The sequence below is a fragment of the Cataglyphis hispanica genome, chromosome 9 (genome assembly GCF_021464435.1).
Source record: "Cataglyphis hispanica isolate Lineage 1 chromosome 9, ULB_Chis1_1.0, whole genome shotgun sequence".
Lineage (NCBI taxonomy): Eukaryota > Metazoa > Arthropoda > Insecta > Hymenoptera > Formicidae > Cataglyphis > Cataglyphis hispanica.
This window is the reverse complement of record NC_065962.1, coordinates 6,854,783-6,875,658: the sequence shown is the minus strand read 5'-3', so window position 1 is coordinate 6,875,658 and position 20,876 is coordinate 6,854,783. Positions and strand designations below refer to the sequence as shown.

General features: G+C 33.1%; 1 protein-coding gene across 2 annotated transcripts; it reads right to left on the bottom strand.

Annotated features, from left to right (window-relative positions):
- Positions 1 to 2,979: 2,979 nt before the first annotated feature.
- LOC126851989 (cytochrome P450 306a1) lies at positions 2,980 to 19,749 on the bottom strand. 2 transcript variants are annotated; one of them, XM_050596417.1, is made up of 9 exons: positions 19,679 to 19,749; positions 18,673 to 18,769; positions 16,609 to 16,960; positions 6,402 to 6,550; positions 5,836 to 6,038; positions 4,650 to 4,938; positions 4,373 to 4,525; positions 3,764 to 3,938; positions 2,980 to 3,686 (listed from the first exon to the last, which is right to left on the bottom strand). In XM_050596417.1, the coding sequence occupies exons 3-9, from the start codon at positions 16,925 to 16,927 to the stop codon at positions 3,508 to 3,510; spliced, it is 1,467 nt and encodes a 488-aa protein (XP_050452374.1). In that variant the 5' UTR covers positions 16,928 to 16,960; positions 18,673 to 18,769; positions 19,679 to 19,749; the 3' UTR covers positions 2,980 to 3,507. The 2 variants fall into 2 exon arrangements, with proteins under 2 accessions (XP_050452374.1, XP_050452373.1); XM_050596416.1 differs by lacking the exon at positions 19,679 to 19,749 and adding an exon at positions 18,870 to 18,979 and having other exon boundaries at positions 2,981 to 3,686.
- Positions 19,750 to 20,876: the final 1,127 nt, after the last annotated feature.

Genomic DNA, 20,876 nt, shown 5'->3' with positions numbered 1-20,876 from the left:
TTGTATATTAATTATTATAATTCCCGTACATGCATTAATTTAATTTGATCATTATTTGAATAGTTTAAGCAAGAGAGACTCATACTATAAAAGTTTTTATTTAAAAAAAATAGTTTTCTTTTTTAAAATTTATAAAATTATTTCATATTTATATACCTTCTTATTATTATCGGATATAAAATTCGATGCGTACAATAATAATTTTTTGAAATATTAATTATTTTAAACGTTGCTATAATTTGAATTTTATATTTGTGTGTTGCAGACAACGTAGCCTCAAGACCAAATCTCCGCTGTTGCGCATCAGTGCCGGTGAGTAATAAATTTTATTTTATTTTGAGGTGACGGATCCGTAGATATTGTAGATGCAAATGTAGATTGTAGATAAATCCGTTGCCTCAAAATGGATGGGCTAGAATAAACGCAATCAAATAACTTTTAATAGACTTTTTAAATATATATTAAAACACATTAGAAATATAATTTAAAATATAAATTAAAACAAAAAAAAATGAAAAAAATATAAAATATTTTTTTCAATAGAAATTTTATTTAATTTATTTAATGTAGAAGACTAACTTTATTTCTTATATGAAATATTGATAATTATTGTGATGTTGCGCCAATTTTGTCATAATTTTTTATAGCCCATTCATCTTTTTTATCATAGCAATGAAAGCTTAGACAGTTTGTCACGCATCATTTTAATATAATTTTACTTTAGTCAATCTAATGCCAAGTTATCAATCAAATTTAATCATTGTTTGAAGTAAAAATATTTAATCTTATAATAATATACAATATTTATAATAATATGTAATTTATATTAAAATAAATTAATAGAACATTTATGTGTCATATAATTTGAATAATTTGATTTTCAGTCTTTTATTCATTTTATTTTAATATAAATTACCTATATAAATCCTATATTATTTATTAATTTTATTTTATATATTTTTATAATTTTATTTAATTTTATTTCATTACGATTAAATATTATTACTTTGCAATCAATTATTAAATTTGTTTGATAATTTGACTTTCAGTCAAATTATTCATATATCAAATTTTGCAATTTATTGAAATGATGCATGACAAACTGTCATGTCATAAATGAGCATAAAATTATGCTCGTGTAAAATTATGCTCGGCGACAATAATTAGCCGGCAACGGAAGGAATTTTTTTCCTTCATTGACCTCTGATAGGGGGTCGAAGCTACATCTCTGGCTAGACGTAGCCAGAATTAATATGGCCAGGATTAACGATAGGTAAGTCCAACTGGCCCAACGGAAGCAGCCTATAGTGCATTATATTAGGGCATTCTATTAAAGCACGCGAGTAGGGCACACGGTTAGGGCACGCGGTTAGGGCACGCAATTATTATAAAATATATATAACTATTATAAAATTAGTTATATGTAATATAATAATATGTATAACTAATATGTATTATCTGTTTTTTCAAAATCTATTAAATCAAAATTATATATATATATATAATATTTGAATTGTCAAATATTATGAAGCCATAACAGATTTTTATTTATATAAAGTAATGTACAGCGTAATATTGAAATAATCAATCAATATTGAGGAAAAGAAGCAACAATAGTGTTGCGAGTATCGATTTAACATGTCTTTTTTAAGAGTGGATGTTAAAAACGAATACTCAAACTACAAAATAAATTTTTTACCTAATATACTGCTATTAATGATAATTTCAATTATTTTCTACACTATGAACTATTGTTATTGCAAACAGCTGATTCACCGCATTTTCCATTGAAAATGATTAATTTTTTTTCCGATACTTCGCCAAAATGAATGCAAAAAATTGTATTCTCTCATTGTATACAATAAGAATATAATCAATTTAAACCAGAAAAATAAATCTCTGTCAAGCAAGCTGTAAGATCAACTTTTTATTTTTTGAAGTAAATTTTTTTTTTACAAATAAAATTTCTGCGTTGATTGCATAATTTTACATGTTCACAGCAGTTTCGTCGAGCGTTTTACTGACATTTAAAATGCATAAATATGTTAACACGGGTAAGAAGCAGGATGAGGCCTTCGAATGCACTCATCGTTCATTTCGAGAGCCTCGACCTTTTCTCTTCTCCTTGAACGAAAATTCGATATTCTGCAGCGTTTTCTTAATTTTTTGTTTTTTACCTATATTCTGCTGCGTTTTTGTGTGGCCCGACAATTAATAGAAGGAAACGCAACCATTTCAGTAGCGTGTGGTGAACGGTGTGCTTTTATAATTTATCCAAGGCCACTACATTGAGAAGAAAAAAAATGCGCGTTGCATAACGATGACGGAATTTCACGAATCTGATGCGAGATGTGCGAGAAAAAGAAGAGAAAAAGAGAGAGAGAGAGAGAAAGAGTGAAGCGAAGGGACGCGCGCGCGATATATTTATGTAAAATCATCTCCCAATAATCCGTGATCGCGGTTGACATTTTAACGGCATATTAAGCTCCATATTAAGAATGCACATTGGTAATAAACATGCGCTGATTTAAAGTAATAGTCGCGAGACGCGTGCGAATAAATTTCCCTCCATTTTCACAGGATGGATATTTTCTCGCGACTCGCCTCGCTTCGCTTTAAGAAAAAACGCTTTTTTTTTCTTATATCGACATGCCGAAATGTTTGGCGATGGCGAAATATTTAACTGCCGAGGTTATCGCAATCAGGTTAAACCGGCGCGCGAATATCTGACATCTCGTTAACTACCGATCTCATTAATATCTACTTTGTGAAAAACGTATATATATATATATATATATATATATATATATATATATATATACATAAAAGTTTGGCGTACAACTTGTACTATTATAAATAAAGCATATAAACAAGCAAAATAATCAGTAAACGAGATTTACACATTAAACAGAGATTTACAGATTAAATAAAGATAAGTCTCTGAAATTATTTAAAATCATGTATTTCAGCAACCTTTGTACCGCAGCTCGTTATGATAAAAGTTGGATTTGATAAAAATCATGTTTTTAGATAAGAAAAGAGAAAGATAAAGCGCTAGAATAAAATCCTAATTTTTAATAAATTGTATTGATGTAATATGAGCCAAGCATGCATCGTATGCATTAACATAATTTTAATTTTTAATATACATATATAATTAACATAAATACGATTTAATCAAACATATTTTAAGACTTATATATTGGCAGAACCATAAATTTCTAGAAAAGATATAATTATTATGTTTAGCATAATAATAAATAAACATATAATAATTTATATTAATAGCAAAATCTGGTAAAAGATGAATATTATTATCATTTATTTTAATCGTATTTTTGCACGAATGTTACGAATTACGTATACAAAAAAAAATTAATTGTGTATATATATTTTGGTGAAATTTGTAAGTATATACTTACTTTTATATATATAGTTTTATATATATTTTGTATAATAATAAGTTGTGTGTAATAATATTAATGAGGATAAGGAAAATATTATAATTTATTCCCGCAATGTAAACACCAATCGATGCGGTTTTGGAACCAGAGTAATTCCGCATTCGCCCTCCAGATCAATGTGTGTATCGGGTGGTACAGATACGACAAATGAGTGAAGAATTCTTGCAGCAAAGAGAAACAATATCATTTTGGCTAGTTCATCACCGACGCACATACGTTTACCTTAAATTAACGTAATAAAACGTAACATATACATATATTATTTGATATTAAACAAAGCACTTCGCGTTCAAGCTTACCCGTTTGAAAAGGCAAAAAAGCTTTTGGTTTGGCAAGGCTTCCATCCTCAGCAATAAATCTTTCCATTTTGAAAGAGAGCGGATCCTCCCAGTACGAAGGATCCGTATGAATAGCCCATTGCAGCGGAATAATCATAGTCCCTTTCGGTACGTCATAATCACCTATTTGCGTGTTCTGGATATCAATCGCATCAATTTATTTTAATTTTTATTTGTCATATTCAGAAATGGCAAAATTAACTGCTGTTGTTTATTGTCCATATTAATTGACAAAAATATATTTTTGATTTGAAAAAAAATATATATATATATATATATATATATATATATATATATATATAATACAAATATTAATATATATTAATATATTATAATATATATATATATTATATATTATATATAATATATATAATATATAATATATATAATATATATATATATATATATATATATATATATATATATATATATATATATATATATATATATTTACTTAAATATTATAATTACTTATAAATAAATCAGATTTAATCATATCTGATTTTATAAAAGAAGTATACAAAAATTGCGTTAATTTTTTTACTATAATTAATATCGTTTTAGTGTTACCTCGATTGTTCCATGAGGAATGCCAAGCGGTGTAACGCTTCGCAATCTTTGTGTCTCCGCGATGGCAGCTTCCAGTCGAATTAAAACAAGCCTGTCCTCCAAACTGGGCGGCTTTTGTCCCAACAGTTCGTTCATTTCATCGTGAATCTTTTTCTACATGTAAACAGAGACATATAAAATTTGAAGAAATCGTACAACGAAATTCTCCATCAGAAATAAAATTTATTTAAAAGTATCTCGTTGAGAAACATTAAAAAAGAAAAAAAAGTAAGCATACTTGTTCGACTGGATGCGTCGCCATGAAAAGCAAAAACCATCGAAGAGTTGTAAAGGTCGTGTCGGTGCCTGCGCCGAAAAGATCGGCCAAGAGATGATAACATTGAGGTTGCGTAAAGTATCCAGGATTGTTTGCGTTGCTTCTCATCACATCGTCGAAAGCCGCCAGAATGTTATCTGTCTTTTCAAGCCGGGCGCGATGCTCATCGATAAATGTTTGATATATTCGATGCGTTTTCAGTTTACCATCGATAAGCGACGCCATTACTTTGCCGTATCGTGGTAAAAATCTAAACAACCGAGAAAATCCAACAAAGAAATTTTTTATTTACTCCTGAGTCTTTCATATGAATTTATATTAATCTCTACATTTTTAAATATAATATATATATATATTTTTTTTTCTTTCTTCATTATTAACTTTAATATAAGTTTTAATTAAATATCTTTGAATATATTCTATACAAACTTACACCATATTTAAAAAAATATAAATTATTTATTATTATATAAAAATATAAATTATAAATTATACTTATTATTCGTATAATATATAATATTTTTTATTCAAATAAAATAAATGAGATGATATTTATGTATAAGAATTAGAAATAACAAATATGTATTAATAATTGTATAATGTTTATATATTAATAGCGTAATTATGTGAAGTGTTTTCATTCTGCACATCACATCAACTTTTGTTAGAATAAGATTCGTTTGAATAATAATTTGATTTGATAATTATAATCTTTTATTGAGGACGTACTTTATCGATAATCCTTCTAATTTAGCACATGCAAATTTAACCAGCACGAGTAAAATTGTTCTTTGCACTATCTGTCTTACAAAAATTTGTATTGACTCTTCCGAATAAGAGTAATTAATTCAATTTAATATTTCGCTTACATATATGCAAAAAAAATAATTGTCTATCCTTCTATGTTTACCGCTCAAAAAATATTGCCGTCGATAAAAAACATGGCATTTGCATGGTAGACGTTGAATGAATCCATTGCCGCATCATCGACGTGTTAATTGATCGTTTAGATCAATTCATTTAGTTTTTTTCCGCGCGGTAATGCGGTTTAGCTTTCGTTAGCGAGGTGCAAAACGTATCGCGCAAATAATGCAAATACGCAGTCGCGTTGAGTCGGGAAGGATCCTTGTCAGGGATAGCGCCGTACCTGAGGAACGGCAAAAAGTTGAGCGGCCCTGCGACTCCGATATGCTTAACTCCTTCCTCCTGCATGTGTCTCAGCCATTTCCACACCTCGTCGCCTTCTTTGTAAAATTTTCCGAACACGAGATCGTTCATCAGATTGCCCACGCAGTGATGAAGTGTTTCCACTGGATCGATACCGTCTTCCGTAGCGCGATCTTTTAATTTCTGAAGGATCGATGAAAAATCTATACGCTTCGTTCTCCGTTAATCAGGAATTAATATGGAACATTTTTTTTTTAATATTATAGCAACATTTAAATTCTTAAACGTCATCGTTGATAGCATGTCGAAATGTCACAGAAATTAATAGCTTCATTAAATGCAATGACATTTTCAGATAAATAAATGATAACTCACGTAAGAATTCGTAAGTTATTTCGCGTCAATATTCCTTTTAAAATAAAAAAAATGTTTGGTCATAAATATACTAGTTTAGGAACAGATTTACGCGACACACGATGGCCTCGTGTAAAATGTCCATGTAGCTAGGCTAGGCTTATTAGTAATGCTATTAGGCGCTAGATTTACCGATATGCACTCGCTCACGGCCGTGAGGATCCTCTCCTCCATCTTGTCCCTCTTGGTACCAGGTAACTTAACCATGCCGAAATTCTTCAGGCATCCGGCTACGAATTTTCGTTGATCCCTCCAGAGATCACCCTGAGCGCAAATGATGCCTGCGGAGCGCAAGTAAAGGAACAGAGATATGAGAATCCCGTTCGAAATTTTCTTTCTTTTTTTTTTGTTCCTTTATTTTTGTTTGTCTTTTCTTTCTTTTTTTTTTTGCATAAAGATAATTCTCGTCGTACCTTAATCGCAGGATCGTAAATAATGCCACCACCCGAACGTATCTCGCGTTCCCCCTTTCTGCGTGGAAGCGAGTCGCGCTCATGGTGAGAGAGGGTGTAAAAAATAGCGAGAGAAGATTACCGTCATTCCGTAAGTAGGCGCAGCCACTGAACTCGTCGAAGGATAATCCTCGAATGAATAAACAATAATCTCTCACCGCACCCACTCGGCGTCCCTTCCTTCGATGTATTAGCGGTATAAAACCAGGTACGATCGTCGATTAATAGCGATCGCAACAGCTGATTAAGCATGACAGCCCGAGCGACAAAGTGTTTGACGTTACTTATCGTTCGATTTTCTTTTGTATTTTTTAAACGTTTATTTTTCTTCTACCTACACATTTTTTTATTAATATTATATTATTGATAAATAATATTATATATAAATTTCTTTTCTTTTTCCAATACGTATATTTACTTGCTTTGTATCACTTTATCATACTTATTTCTTTTAAGCATAAAAAGAATAAAATATATATAATAAAACGTGATTGCTCGGTACAAATAAAATCTCGGCTAATGATTATAGTTAATTAATCTGGATATTATATGCTTTTTTTATTGCAATGCTGGACAAGATTGAAATGAGTTATTATGGTGTTTAAAGAGGTAATAGGAAACTTTGCGCCGCGAAATTTATGCATCTGCGCCGTGACAGTAAAGGTGTGTCGCTTACGTACATCCGATTTCGCAGCCAGATCACACGCGCGAGAATGATCTCGGAATCTTGATCATCGCTCAATGAGATTATCGAGGTTTACGGTTGATGCGCCACGAGAATACAGATGGAGATCTTTGGCGCGCGATTCATCAGACGATTATATTTTTCTTGCGCATGAATTGATATCTTTATCAATTATGTAAGGGAAAAAGAAGAATATAAATACGTAGAGCGATATCTTTAATAGCGGCTGCTCTCATTAAATGATTTTCGGTTTACGCACACACGGAGAAATGAAAGCGAATCTCGAGGGAGAGACGACTGTTTCTGTGAATTTACAATTCGTCATGGTACGCTCGAGCGTCAAGAAATGAAGTAATGAAAGTATATACACGCCGGGCGTGAAGTACAAATAGGTTATCGCATGATGTGTGTTTGCGATACTATTTATCATTCGCATCTTGTTCTAAGAGGCAGCGTCGATAGGTCAGTGTCGTATTTAAATGACGCCAAGAAAAACTTTCCGGGATCGCGAGTACGTTCTCTCTCTGTTGGACGGATTTTAAATCGTCGAGCAATAAAATAGAGAGAATTAAAAAATTCTAATTGAACTTTTTAACGAATAAATCCTATTATCTAATTAATTAATAATATATAATTTCTTTATATTTCTTTAATCTTATATTTATATTTTAAACTATGTATTTTCGTTGAAAGAAAAATATCATACGTATTATAGTTTTCTCTATTTATTATTTGTTTGCTCTTTGTAATAATTGTTATACTTTGATATTTATTCATTACATAACACACGACAAAGAATTTAATTTTTATACTTAAATTTGACATTTTTTAAATATTTTGATCTCTCTCTTTTTTTTTAAAATATTAACTTTTTCAAATCAAGGCCATTTAGAGATTTAAATAATATATTTGCTGAAGCTGAATATATTTTATATAAAAAAGCTGTAAAGAAATAAATATTCTCCATCTCAATACAGTTAATATATTCAATTTCTTTGCTTTTTTAAGAATAGTATTATAGATTGTATTGATACAATCTTTGAAAAGGGGGAAAAGAGCAGGATGATAATCTTAGAATGATGGTCTTTACGGAAAAATTCATAAAAAAAAAAAAGAAGAAGAGAATAAGTTAATTCCTTCATCTTTACATCTCGCACGCTGCTTCTCCCGTCCTCGCGTATCCTACGCGGCTACGAACAATGAGGCTCTCCTTGTCGGCCGAGCTTCTTACGCAACTAAACACCCCGCCGCCGGCTGATCTCAAGGGATGACATCACTCGGACACTCCGTTCGCGCTCGCGGAGAGGAGCGCTCACCACGAATTCGCGAACCGCCAGAAATAAACCGGACGCGGGGAAGGGGGGACGGGGGGAGGGGGGAGGGGGACGGATAATGCATACATGCGATACCGAACGTTTCAGGGCCGGTCATTCCACTTCGGCCGGCAAAAAGTCCAGCGAATGCAGGCGCGAGAAGGCGACGCGCGCGCGATAGTCGTCCTGTCCAAATACAGATGACCGATCGATCGATCGATGGCGAGCACCGAGAGAGAAAGAGAAACAGAGAGATTAAAAAAATTTAAATCCTTTAATTAAAGAATATGCATTTTTCCCCAATAGATGTACAAAGTTATATTCGTTTTTACCACTCGCACAGGTTTAATGTTTTTTTTTTTATCGCGCAGTTAATTACAAGTGATTTTTCGATTGCAAGATTTGACAGATGAGTCAATACGACGAAGCGCACGATAATCATGGAAGATTATAATGGTTCGTCGATGAATATTGAACAGCAATGCTTTGAAAGCTGCTCTTTAAAAATCAGAACATTATTGGATAATTTTCTCGTTACTATTGTTGAGATGAAACTGATCACGTAATATTATTCAAAAGTAAATAGATAAATAAATAGATATATTTGTTTTTTAAAATATATTATTAAATATATTATTATATAAATATATTTTATTGCCGAATATATATATATATATATATATATATATATATATATATATATATATATATATATAATGATTAACGTCAATTCGAGGAAGTTGACAAATTTTGAATGATCTTTTAGGAGGGCGGGTCGTGACAAATCGACGATAATGTGAACGGTTCGTTCATACAACGTTTCGTCGTTCTTAACGGGAAAGGCCGTCGGCCCGTCCTTGCGAAGCTAACTGTAATTCCCCACGGATACAGAGCAAAACTGTCGACGACCGGCAGAACTTCCTTCAAGGAGACCGATATAAAAGTGAGAGTCCTTCGCATTTGTGCGAGGCGGTCGATCCCGGGTTTGTTCGAACGTGCCTAACCTACCCAATCGCGAATAAGTCTTTTGTCTTACGAAAACAGAAAAAAAAAGATCGATATGTCCCGAGCAGGAGCCAGCCAGCGATATGTATAATCGTAAAGAAATTATATTTTCTTTTCGATGGAAAACATATCTATAACATAGAATAGAAGTCAAGCGCAGTGACTATTAATATATAATATTGAATTAATTTTGATGAGTCTCCTCGCTATTTTTTATTAATTTTTTAATTTTTTATTATCTGAAATATTTTTATTATTTTTTTCCTCTTTAATTATTTTCCTTCAGCTTTGCAATATCCTATTTCATGAATATTATTCCGAACTGATAAGAGACTCATCCGGGATAAGAGTTGAAGTCAAATGTCAGGACATGCAAATTTTTTATCAATTAATTTGCTGAAGATGATCTAAAGGAAGGAAACGTTTAAGACTATTAAAAAGAAGCCTTTTTTCTATTTTTTTATTGTTACATTTTTATATGAGAGCCTTTTTATTTTGTTATATATTTATAACACTAATAAATAAATTTCCGATTTTTTTCAAAGTTAATTGGTATAATTATTACAGCCGAATACAACATAAGACGGTCTTGCAACGATAAAAAATATGCAAACAATAGATGTGTCAATAATTATGTAAAATGAAAAAGAGAGAAAACGATACAAGGATACTGCGTAGCAGGAGTAGAATCGCCGTGTGCGTGTGTGTGTGTGTGTGTGTGTGTGTGTGTGTGAGGAAAAATGAAATTCCACCCACACCCACTCTCCCGCGCTCGAAGGAGGAAAACAAGTCGTCGGGAAAATCGCGGACACCTTACGTCAGTGTTACGCGTTCGTAATAAGCTAAGCGGAATATGAATAATCGCTCGTGTATATGGAAGCTCGCTCGTAACGCTTATTTTGCACGCGCGCTTCTGACCGCATCGTTGAGTCAGTGCTGAGGTATGCCAAGTGCAATTAGAACTGCGACTTTTCTATAATTGATTATAGATCATCGTGTATTGCGTGAATGTTTGCGTTTGCTAATTGATTTTTTTTCGACCTTGTATAAAAATAATTTACACATGTGGGGTGCAATTGAATTAAAAATCTATCAACTTTTTAAATTTAATATTTAATTTAATTAAAAAAATTTAATGGAAGAGAGAGAAGAGAAATCTTTGATGACTAATATTTTTTTTGATAAATAATGAACCAAGGAATGATATTTTTATATTTAAGAATGGCGTGGTGTTCGTCAAAGAAATGAAGATGCAACAACGTTGCATCGAACAATGTTGGTATAGACGGCGAAGACTTAACCGTCTTCGTCGAATCCTATCGAACGATATCAAGTAAATCGCGATGTGATAAAAGTGAATCGTGACGGAGCGGTCTCTTTTTTTTTTTATCAGCTGAAATTAGCGACAATATAGACTGCCGCTCGCGTGTGGCAGCGGCAGCATCAAGGACGTCGAGAATTTCAGGTTTCGTCGACCCGCTTAAAGGCCAACGCCGTCGCATCGTCCAGACACTTTTGACGATCACTGCGATGCAGGTCGATGCACCGATGGTAACGAGAGTGTCGGCGATGGTCTATCGTTTTCCAAGATCAAGTCCCCCTCCCGCCGTTTACCGGCACACCTTGCCCTGACTGTACAAGGTGCAACGCGACACCTTTAAATTTCTACACTACCTATCGCTCTCTAGGCTTTAATCGCAATAGTGCCGACTCCTAATCAGTTTCGAGCTACGACAATATCTTCGAGTTTTTTTTACACACTTATCATTGATATTAATGGCTTCTCTGAATTATCATATCACAAAATCCTCCGCATTTACATTATATCGATATTTGTTTTCCAATTAATATGATCTAATATTTATTAATATTTTAAAATTATTTATATATATATTAAAATATTTTCTTAAATTATATTTTTTTATTACGCGATATAAATTATTTTATTAAGTAATATTAATGTTATATTATGAGAAATTTATTTTTTATTTGCATTATAAAATTAAATTTCTTTTGCGTAAATATTATGTATGTATATTTAATAAATATTTTAAATATTTTATAAATTAATAATTAATAAATTAATAAATTATAAATTAATAATATTTTTCTAGGATTTAATCTAAACGCAATCGATTATTTCCTGACTATCCCTAGTAGATGTGTCTTATAAGGATTAACGTTACTCTTACTCTCGATTCGTTTCCCAGAAGCCTATTAATACTGTTTCGCATCGCCGATATTTTGCCGATCGTTCTCCGTTACCTGATCACCGATGATATCTGGCATTTCCGATTCATCCTATCCTTTCCACGATCTCTAATGCAATTACTTATTATAATAGGTTTCGCTAAAACGATTTCCTAGAACAAGAAACTAATTCGAAGAAACTATTTTAAGAAATGCCGCTTTTATGAAATATTCCTTAAGTTCGCAAATTATAATATATTTTGATTTTTTTTTTTTTTTTGATAGAAAATTTTGAAATGTAAAAATATATATATTTTTTATTTCAAATAAAGAAGGCAACAATTAAAAATTAAAAAGTAAGCATAAGAATATAATAAAAAAGAATATAATAAAAAAAGATTACGATATTCACAAGTCGATGCATCGACCTATTTTTCGTTTATCTATTCCTATTTCAAATTAAACAATGCGTAGAACAATCGAATTCTATAAAACAAAATTGATCGATCTGCGTGTGCGACACGTGACGTGTAATGCAGAAAATTTGCGTAATATGTTTACAGACGGCACGTTATCTCGCCATCGGCGCGCTCTATAATAAATTAACGCTATTACGTACGACATTATCCGCGTCGTGGCGGGGCAACCAGTTTGCATAAGAAATGTGAACGCGCCCATAAAGGCGCGTGTAAACGCGCTGTCGGATAATCACGGGTTGCGCTGTCGGAAGGCACGCGCCTCCCGAGTCGGTATTCTTTCCCATGTTCATCTCTCATGTAGGCAGCATCGTCATCGTCGATTTATGTGTATAGCTTTTCTCTCGTAAGATTTCACGCTGGATAACAGAGAAGCGTTCTAAATTGTGCGACGTAATATGGGAAAATAGTGTGCGCCGATAATCTAGGAAAAATATACATAAATATTTAAAGCAAATATTTTAACTACAAATAGAGATTATTATATAACAATAGTTAATATTAAAGAATAATTACGAAAATAATTAACCGTAAAAATTAAAAGAATTCAGCAAAAAAAAAAATGTAAAAGTAAATAGATAATAAACTAATCGTATTTTTTAGTTTATTTTAACCGGGCATTGTCTCAATAAATTTTCGAGATACAACATTTTAACGCAATATCGAATATTAGATATTTTTAAATTATATAGATAATGTTATATGTATTTTAAATTGCTATTATAAATATTCTAATTATTTTATGGATACGATAAATATATTTTCCTTGTTTTCTCCTTTTATAATTTAAAGAAATGTCTTGATTATCAATCCTAAATTTTATCTGTAAATATAATAAACGGGAGGAATATTTTGCTGTATTTGTCGCATTTTAACGGAGTACGCGTAAAAGTGACAAGAGTGTCCTTGGACGCTCCGGTTTAGAGACTTCAATGCGCCGTGATGCATACTTTCGTGAACCCAAGTAGTTACGGTCTACAGCGACGCTCGCTCGTCCGACTAATCTCGATCTTCACCACTGAAATGAACGTTAGACGCTTCAGAGAGCCTCCCTTTCCTTCCGAATGCTTGTGGTTGATCTAAGTTTAGCGTAACTTTACGTGTATCACACGAGATATGTATCTGTTGATGGAGGCGTGGCTAGGATTTCCCCACCAAATGCTATTCCGGTGGAGAGAAAGAAAGGAGGCTCACGCGACGGGAGGATCTTTCCTGAATACTCTGGAGGGGCATCTACAAGGAGTGGAGGAAGGCTCTCCGAACGCAAGAACCTCTCGTGAAAGGTGTCAGAAGCGCCTCAATGTCCCGAGGGTGCGCGTGTTAAAGGATGTGGCTACGCTAAATTTATCGTGCCAATCATCAGTTTGTTGCATTTAAATTAAAATTTATTTTCCATTGATTTTTTTTCTGGATTTAAATTTGCACTCTCCTTGGCACGCGGCTTTCTCTGCAGTTTTTCTAGAGTTTATTTTATGAAACTTTGAATTGAAAGTCTAAAAAGATGACATACATCTCGTAAAGAATATACATTAAATCCTTTTCTTACGTCGTCAAAATTAAAATTAACAAAATTTTTATAAAGATATTTGGTTTATTAAAATTATTAGAAAATTAAGAAATATTGGCATTATGGATGCACGATGATTTTTATCGAGCTCATATTCTTTTTTATTATTATTCGATATTATACGATAATTCACTTGAACTTATTTTATTCAAATTTTTAAACACTCTCGTCATACAATATGGACTTTATTATTATGATTGTAAATTCTTTCACATAGTCCTTAAATTGCATATTCATTATCAAGTCTAAATATATTGTCTTATCTATAATTACATAAATCCAATATTAAGTGTCGCATCTATAAATTTCGAAGCGGCAAATTAAATTGCAGTCCAACTGTATATGAAATAACAATTAAAATTTTCAATAGATTAAATTCACATAATCAAATCCGGCTTTGCTCAACAATCCGAAATTGATATCATGACCGATTCATAAAACATACACGTATTGATCGGCTAAATCGGCCGGCTTGTAAAAGAGATCGGCGATGATAGCGCGGAGGAAATGAATGGAGAAATCACGGGGCCGTTGACTTTGGAGACATGGCGCCTCGTAAACAACGTCGAAGGCTCACGCACACGTGCGTGCATGCACTGGGAATCGAAAAAAAAAAAAGAAATAAAGAGGAAAGAAGACGCGTGCGGAGTGGAGGGGGCATAGGGGGAAGAGGGCATAGAGAAAGAGAGGGAAGACGACGGTGGATTGCGAACGAGAGGATGGGAGCTTTCGAAACGAGGTGTAAGGTGTACCACCGGGTGCCTTGGTACACTTTGCCGTGAAATTATCGTCCCGCACGGATCGGCGCGGCTTCGCCGTTCGTCGCCGACGACGGAATTTGTGGCCGTGCCGGCGAATTTTCAGCCGACGGGCGAAACTTACGACCGTTCGAGTAACCCTGTTTTCATCTGCAAACAAAGGCCGCATCGCAAAAAAAATTATCCTTCAATCGGGGGGACTAGCGATAGCGATAGCTACGCGCCAAACGTCAATCGCGACATCCTATATGCATAAATTTTGGATTTAAAAAAACGTGCTTAATCGTTTCCGATTTTTACGAAATATAAAAATACCGTGGAAGCCTGACTTATGCGCGTATACTTATCTATCCCGCGTATATGTATAACGTGCACTCTATATATTTCAAATAACGGAGCACGCGAACGAAACTCTCTCGTATATGCAAAAGACCCGCTATCAAATGTCGGCACCGCAATCAGTAACGCTGATCGTAAATCGAAAATCGTAACGGCACTTGGATCTAGAGAGTCCTCGTTATCGCGAGAACGGGACATAGCAGGCTGACTAGCTCTATTCTATTCTCCTTGACGGTCCACACCTTGGCGAAACACGGTTTTATCTCGACACGTGGTCGCGACAATCGAACAGATGTTTTTGCGAGCCTTGTTCTTATTCCTCGCTCTTACATGCTGAATGATATTAAAGTAATATACATTCTTATCATAATTTTTTTAGCACTCAACTTTAATGTTTATAGAAAAATAAAATTTTTAATATAATAATCTGTGACTTTAAATGAAGCGTAAGCTTTTTGTCACTCATTTATATGAGTATGTAAATGATAAGCTTGAAAGACCATCGTATAAAAAAAGAGTAGAAGTTCGGTGGAAAGAAGTACGCGATTTTTACGACAGAATCTCCACGACGTGACTTTCGAGCATATTTTAAAGATTTTTTTCGAAACATCTCAAGAGCTGTTAGAATGACATCGCGAGCAAATACGACTTGTCACCGAAAGAAATTCATTTCTCATTTACACTCGAGGGAGAGGTCTCTTCAAAGACAAGACTTTCACTGCGCATACACGTCGGATTAACGCGGAAGAATGCTTGTAGATCGGCAGTTTTTACGCCAGCATCCGGAAGCTCTCTAAATCCTCCGACCCACGCCGGGCCGACCTCGTTTTCCTATCTACGGGAACGGCCCGAGATGTCAGCTTTTTTTTTTCTTTTTTGATGGATCCTAAGGCACCACCGGACGGCAGACAGATCTTTCAGCTGTTTAGTAGGTTAGTCGGCCCCACGGCGAAACTTCGTTCGTTAGAGGAACCGTTACGTCCTACAACGACCGGTGGTGCCCTTCCATTGTGCGACTGCTCGTTCCATTGTTACCGCTTCTCCCGGCGAGTGTCGAGTGATCGCGCACGTGAGTTTCCCGACTCGCATTCGCCATGTGTCGTACAATATGGTACTGCATGTATGACAGAATACATGTGTATGCTTTCAACAATTATTTAAATTATCAGTTAGATTGCGGATGAAACTGCGGTTAACAACTGTCTTTAAAAATATTTTATAATTCCTAAGCGCGTCAATTTATTATAATTAAATTATATTTAAATTTTCGAAGAATAACAAATTAAAATTTTAGTGTGCCATATAAAAAAAAATGACATAAATATTTAATTAGTAAGATAATATTTCCTTTCTCCTTCCCCCTCCTCTCTCTCTCTCTCTCTCTCTTTCTCTAATTTCATTATTTCTTTTATTTTAAAATAACTGTTATACTTTATGATCTCGTTAAATTATATGTTACAAATGGAAACTAAATAAAAAAATTTCAACGCAGAAAGAAAATGTATATATGTACGTTAGCGTACATTCAACTTTATTTTAGAGATGATTACTCACCGTATCCCTGCATCATTCCATGCGTTAAATACAGCGGGGCCCTACCGGCAAATGCATCCTTCGCAAAGGCCTGCCTTACCAGCTGAGGATCTGACAGCAAGATCGTGTAAACCGAGCCCATTCGCAGCCCACAAATCGGTCCATATTTCCTCGCTAGATTTGTCAGCGACACGTGAGGACGCTCGGAATCTATCCATGGCAAATAACCGAGTAGCGGTATGCCGGATGGTCCCGGCGGAAGTCGATGCGTTTTACGACGAAAAATAGAAATAAAAAATACGAGAGAAATGCCGAGGATAATATGTATGAGGGATATCATTGTTCAAAGGGAAGGGAAGCGATACCGCGGCACCTGCAAATTAAAGAGGATACTGTTGAATAATTTGGCGAAAGCAGGATATAATTGAATCCTGTAATTTTGAAACAATCAAAGAGATTTTTTTTTTTTTTAAATAGATTTTATAACATAATTTTGTTCCTTGAATTTAGTTACATTTGTCTTAAAAATCATGTATAGGTCTCTGTAGAAAAAAATAATAGTTTAAAAATCTCACATCTCCATCTCTTGTATTCTTGAAAGAGGCCGATAAATGTTAAAAAATAGATGATATTAAAAAATTAGACCCATTCTTATTAGACGCATCCTTAATGATGAAAAAGTTAGATTCCTTTACAAAGAAATTTTTTAATAATCTTCAATAAACGCAGATGAATCAAAGAACTATAGCTTGTAGAGGCTACTTAAGTAAATGTTTTAATAATAAAATTTAGTTTTCTACGCATAAATCCGATTTTATATAATAAATAAACTTATATAATAAATAAACATAACCAATCTATAATATTATTTACAAATAACACACACCTCATATATTTTTAAAGCAACATATGATCTTTTTTAATAAAATTAATCATTTTACATTCTGACAGATGTTTAAAAAAGTCAAAATACTATAAATTTTCTGAGAAAATATGAGATTAATATTTTTCCTTAAAAAAATTGTTTTTTTTTTCTACTAAAAACTTTAGTTGAATGAATATGTTGTTTTAAAGGTGATTCAATTATTATACGAGATTTTTATATAAATGTGTAGCTGTCACATGAGACAACGACATAGAGAGAAAAAGACATTATGTTATTAAAAAGAGTTATAATCAAACTATTTAGAACCTGCGCATCGGGCGAGAAATGTGTTGTTACACGGCATTAACAAATCACGTAAATGTTTCGCGCGTATGCAACGGTGTTCGTAAACGCTTCTAATTGAGGGAAGGCGATTGCAGCTTCCAGGAATGGCAACGACAGAATAGAATGATAAACACCTTTCTCTGCGCCTACGGCGGCGTAGCGTGCATGTGTAAACTCATCTCATTATCAAGACTCGCGCGCGCGCACGTGTAATCGCGAGGAGGAACGGATTCCGTGCTGCGACTACGCGATATAGGCCGACACGTGGTCAAACACGTGCCGGCAAGTCGCTGATGAATCGAGGAACTTTCGATGGCGCATCGGCGGTAGAATTTTTTTTCCTTTTTTTTTATAGCCATCATCACTTTGGCTCGCAAATGTTTAGCGGGTATGACATTTCGTATTTTTATTCGATTTGTCACGGTATTATAGGTCGACTCTCTTTTCTGCGTTTAATGGGAAATAATTTTTTTGCGTATAATGCAAGAGATCTTCAATCACGGATAGCGGTGTCTTCTTTATAATTTTGATATAAAAATAATCAATATTATTATTGAATATTTATTAAAATGCATTTAATCTAATATAAAAATAATATTTTTTTTTATCTTAAATATTTTTTATAAAACAACTTTAGCTATTTGTTAAATCGCATGAAACTTGTTCTAATTATTTTGAATATAATTATTACACATTTTTGCAAAGTTTGAATAATAATTTTTGAAGTTCTAATTTAAATTCATTTATATCGCGGAAAAATTATGCTCTCTCGAGTAAAATATGATTTAAAAGACAAAGATATTCTTTTATGTATAACAGATATTTTATAAGATATCAGAAAATTTAGAAAACATGAGTGGTTTAACAAAACTTACCAAATCTGCAACTTTACTATAGAAACTATAACAGCCAGAACGTGCACGTCTTTCTTGAGCAAGATAATATAACTAGCAAGAATTATGAGATCTGAATCTGTAACAAAAAAGAGGAGGATATGTAATATTATATAGACAGATAATTGTATTTATATTTACAGGTGGAAAGTGAATTAAAAACGGAAATTTACACGTACAATTATGGCTGAAAGAAAAATATTATAAGAAGGAATATACGAGATGTAACTTCGACCGCAGTATCGAGCTAAGTGTTGTCGCGAGACTTGACGAAAGTGATCCCGAGTCGTTTGACTACCAAATGATAGCTGCTTCGTGCTGCGACAGCAAAGATTTGTTCTGTGATATTCGATGACATTAGAGTAGATTTTTTTAGTTTACGTTTTCAGACAGGTATTGAATCTTGTTCAAAAAAATATAATCATATATATATATATATATATATATATATGAATTTTGATTTTAATTAAAAAACAGGCTATAAAATATTTTGTAAAATATTATAAAAATATATAGAACATTAAAATGTTTTTGAATATAATAGCAAAGAGAAAAAAAAATAATTTTTCTTTATATGAAATTATTTTTAATAAAAATTATCTCGATAAACTATTAGCAGCGACAATAAAGATTAATTTTCGTGACACATGAAATATCGGCCAAATTTCTGCATGCGACGCCTATGTGAAAAGGAATTTCTTCGCACAGAAGGACCCTTTTCGACAGACTAGTCTTATAAAAAGTTACGTATCTACCTGACTTAACAGGTCTTCTGGTTCGGCTTTTATGTACTAAGCCGTTCGCTTTATAATTTATCGAGATGCTCGCGCACGCACATATGCACACAATTTACGACTAATTAAGGAACATGTTGAAAATAAAAAATTCGCGTTAAAGAATGAATGAACCTAGATTCAATTCAAGATCTGCATTTTTTTAATACATTTCTATTTGTAATGAATAAATAAAAAATCCATATATAACTAACCAGTCCCTCGCGAGTCGCGTTTATGAGATCACGAGATAATATTATAAGCGTATTCCTATATAATATCTCTGCGCGCAAACACATGCACATCCCAGAATACCAACGACCCGTTGCCCTTACACACACGACTGACCTTCTTGGCTCACCTTACGAAGTATCCTGTGTGCACTCACCTCCGCTCACGTGCGAGCTATCGCTCGCCTTCGCCAATCACGTGCGAGTTTATACGTCGATCGCGTCTCTCTGGGCCAAATTCAATTTATATTGGTACGTGCTCAAACGCTCGAGTTAAACTGAAAAAATGAAAACGAGCAAGAGTTCCGTACTTTTTTTTTTCTATCGTGACCTACTGCCCGCTTGAAGAAGTTCGGGCGGAGAAGTTTCAATTGCCCTTTGACCACTTGGAAAGCTGCCTTGAAAAATTCGTTGGCGAGAAACGTTTCCACTTTTTGTATACTAATACTTGCAAAGCATATAAAAAAGAAAAACTTCTACATTCTATGAAATTTTTACTTGAAGTAGTTACCGATTTATTTTTTGCTAAAAATTGCAGCTGTTAAAAATAGGATATGAAGGAATAAAAAGCATGCGCGATACAAATCTTTTATATTTTTTAATAATATGGATATCTTCCGTAAGCCTGAAAAAAATTTTATATAATTAAATTTAAATATAATACAACGTGACGACGTTTCTTATCTTGTAAATTTAATTTACATTTTGCATACAAGTTCTCCTCAGCTGTTTTGTAGTTAATGTAATCTATATATAATTTTTATTATGTATGCTTGTATATATTTTTACATATTTTTACTTATTTCTACTTTTTACATATTTTTACTTATATATATTTTATATTTATCGTTATCAAAATTTTGCTAAATATTTTTTCGTAAATGTTTATTAATGTCAAAATGACTTAAAAGAATTGCATTAGAACGGAAATCTAATTTTCTCCTCGCGTACGTAATCATGTAATAAAATCGGGTCATCCCTTTGTCATTCAACATTCGCAAAAATGCCGATTCTTTTTTTCAGATTACGTTTGACAGAAGGATAAACGTATTCGCCTATTTACCTTGATTGGAAATTAAACGAGCAGGCAATCAATTTTCACAAAAATAAAATTTATAATAAAAATTGAAAAATAATATAATTTTGATAATAAATCCTCTTACAAAACAATGCAGGAGAAATT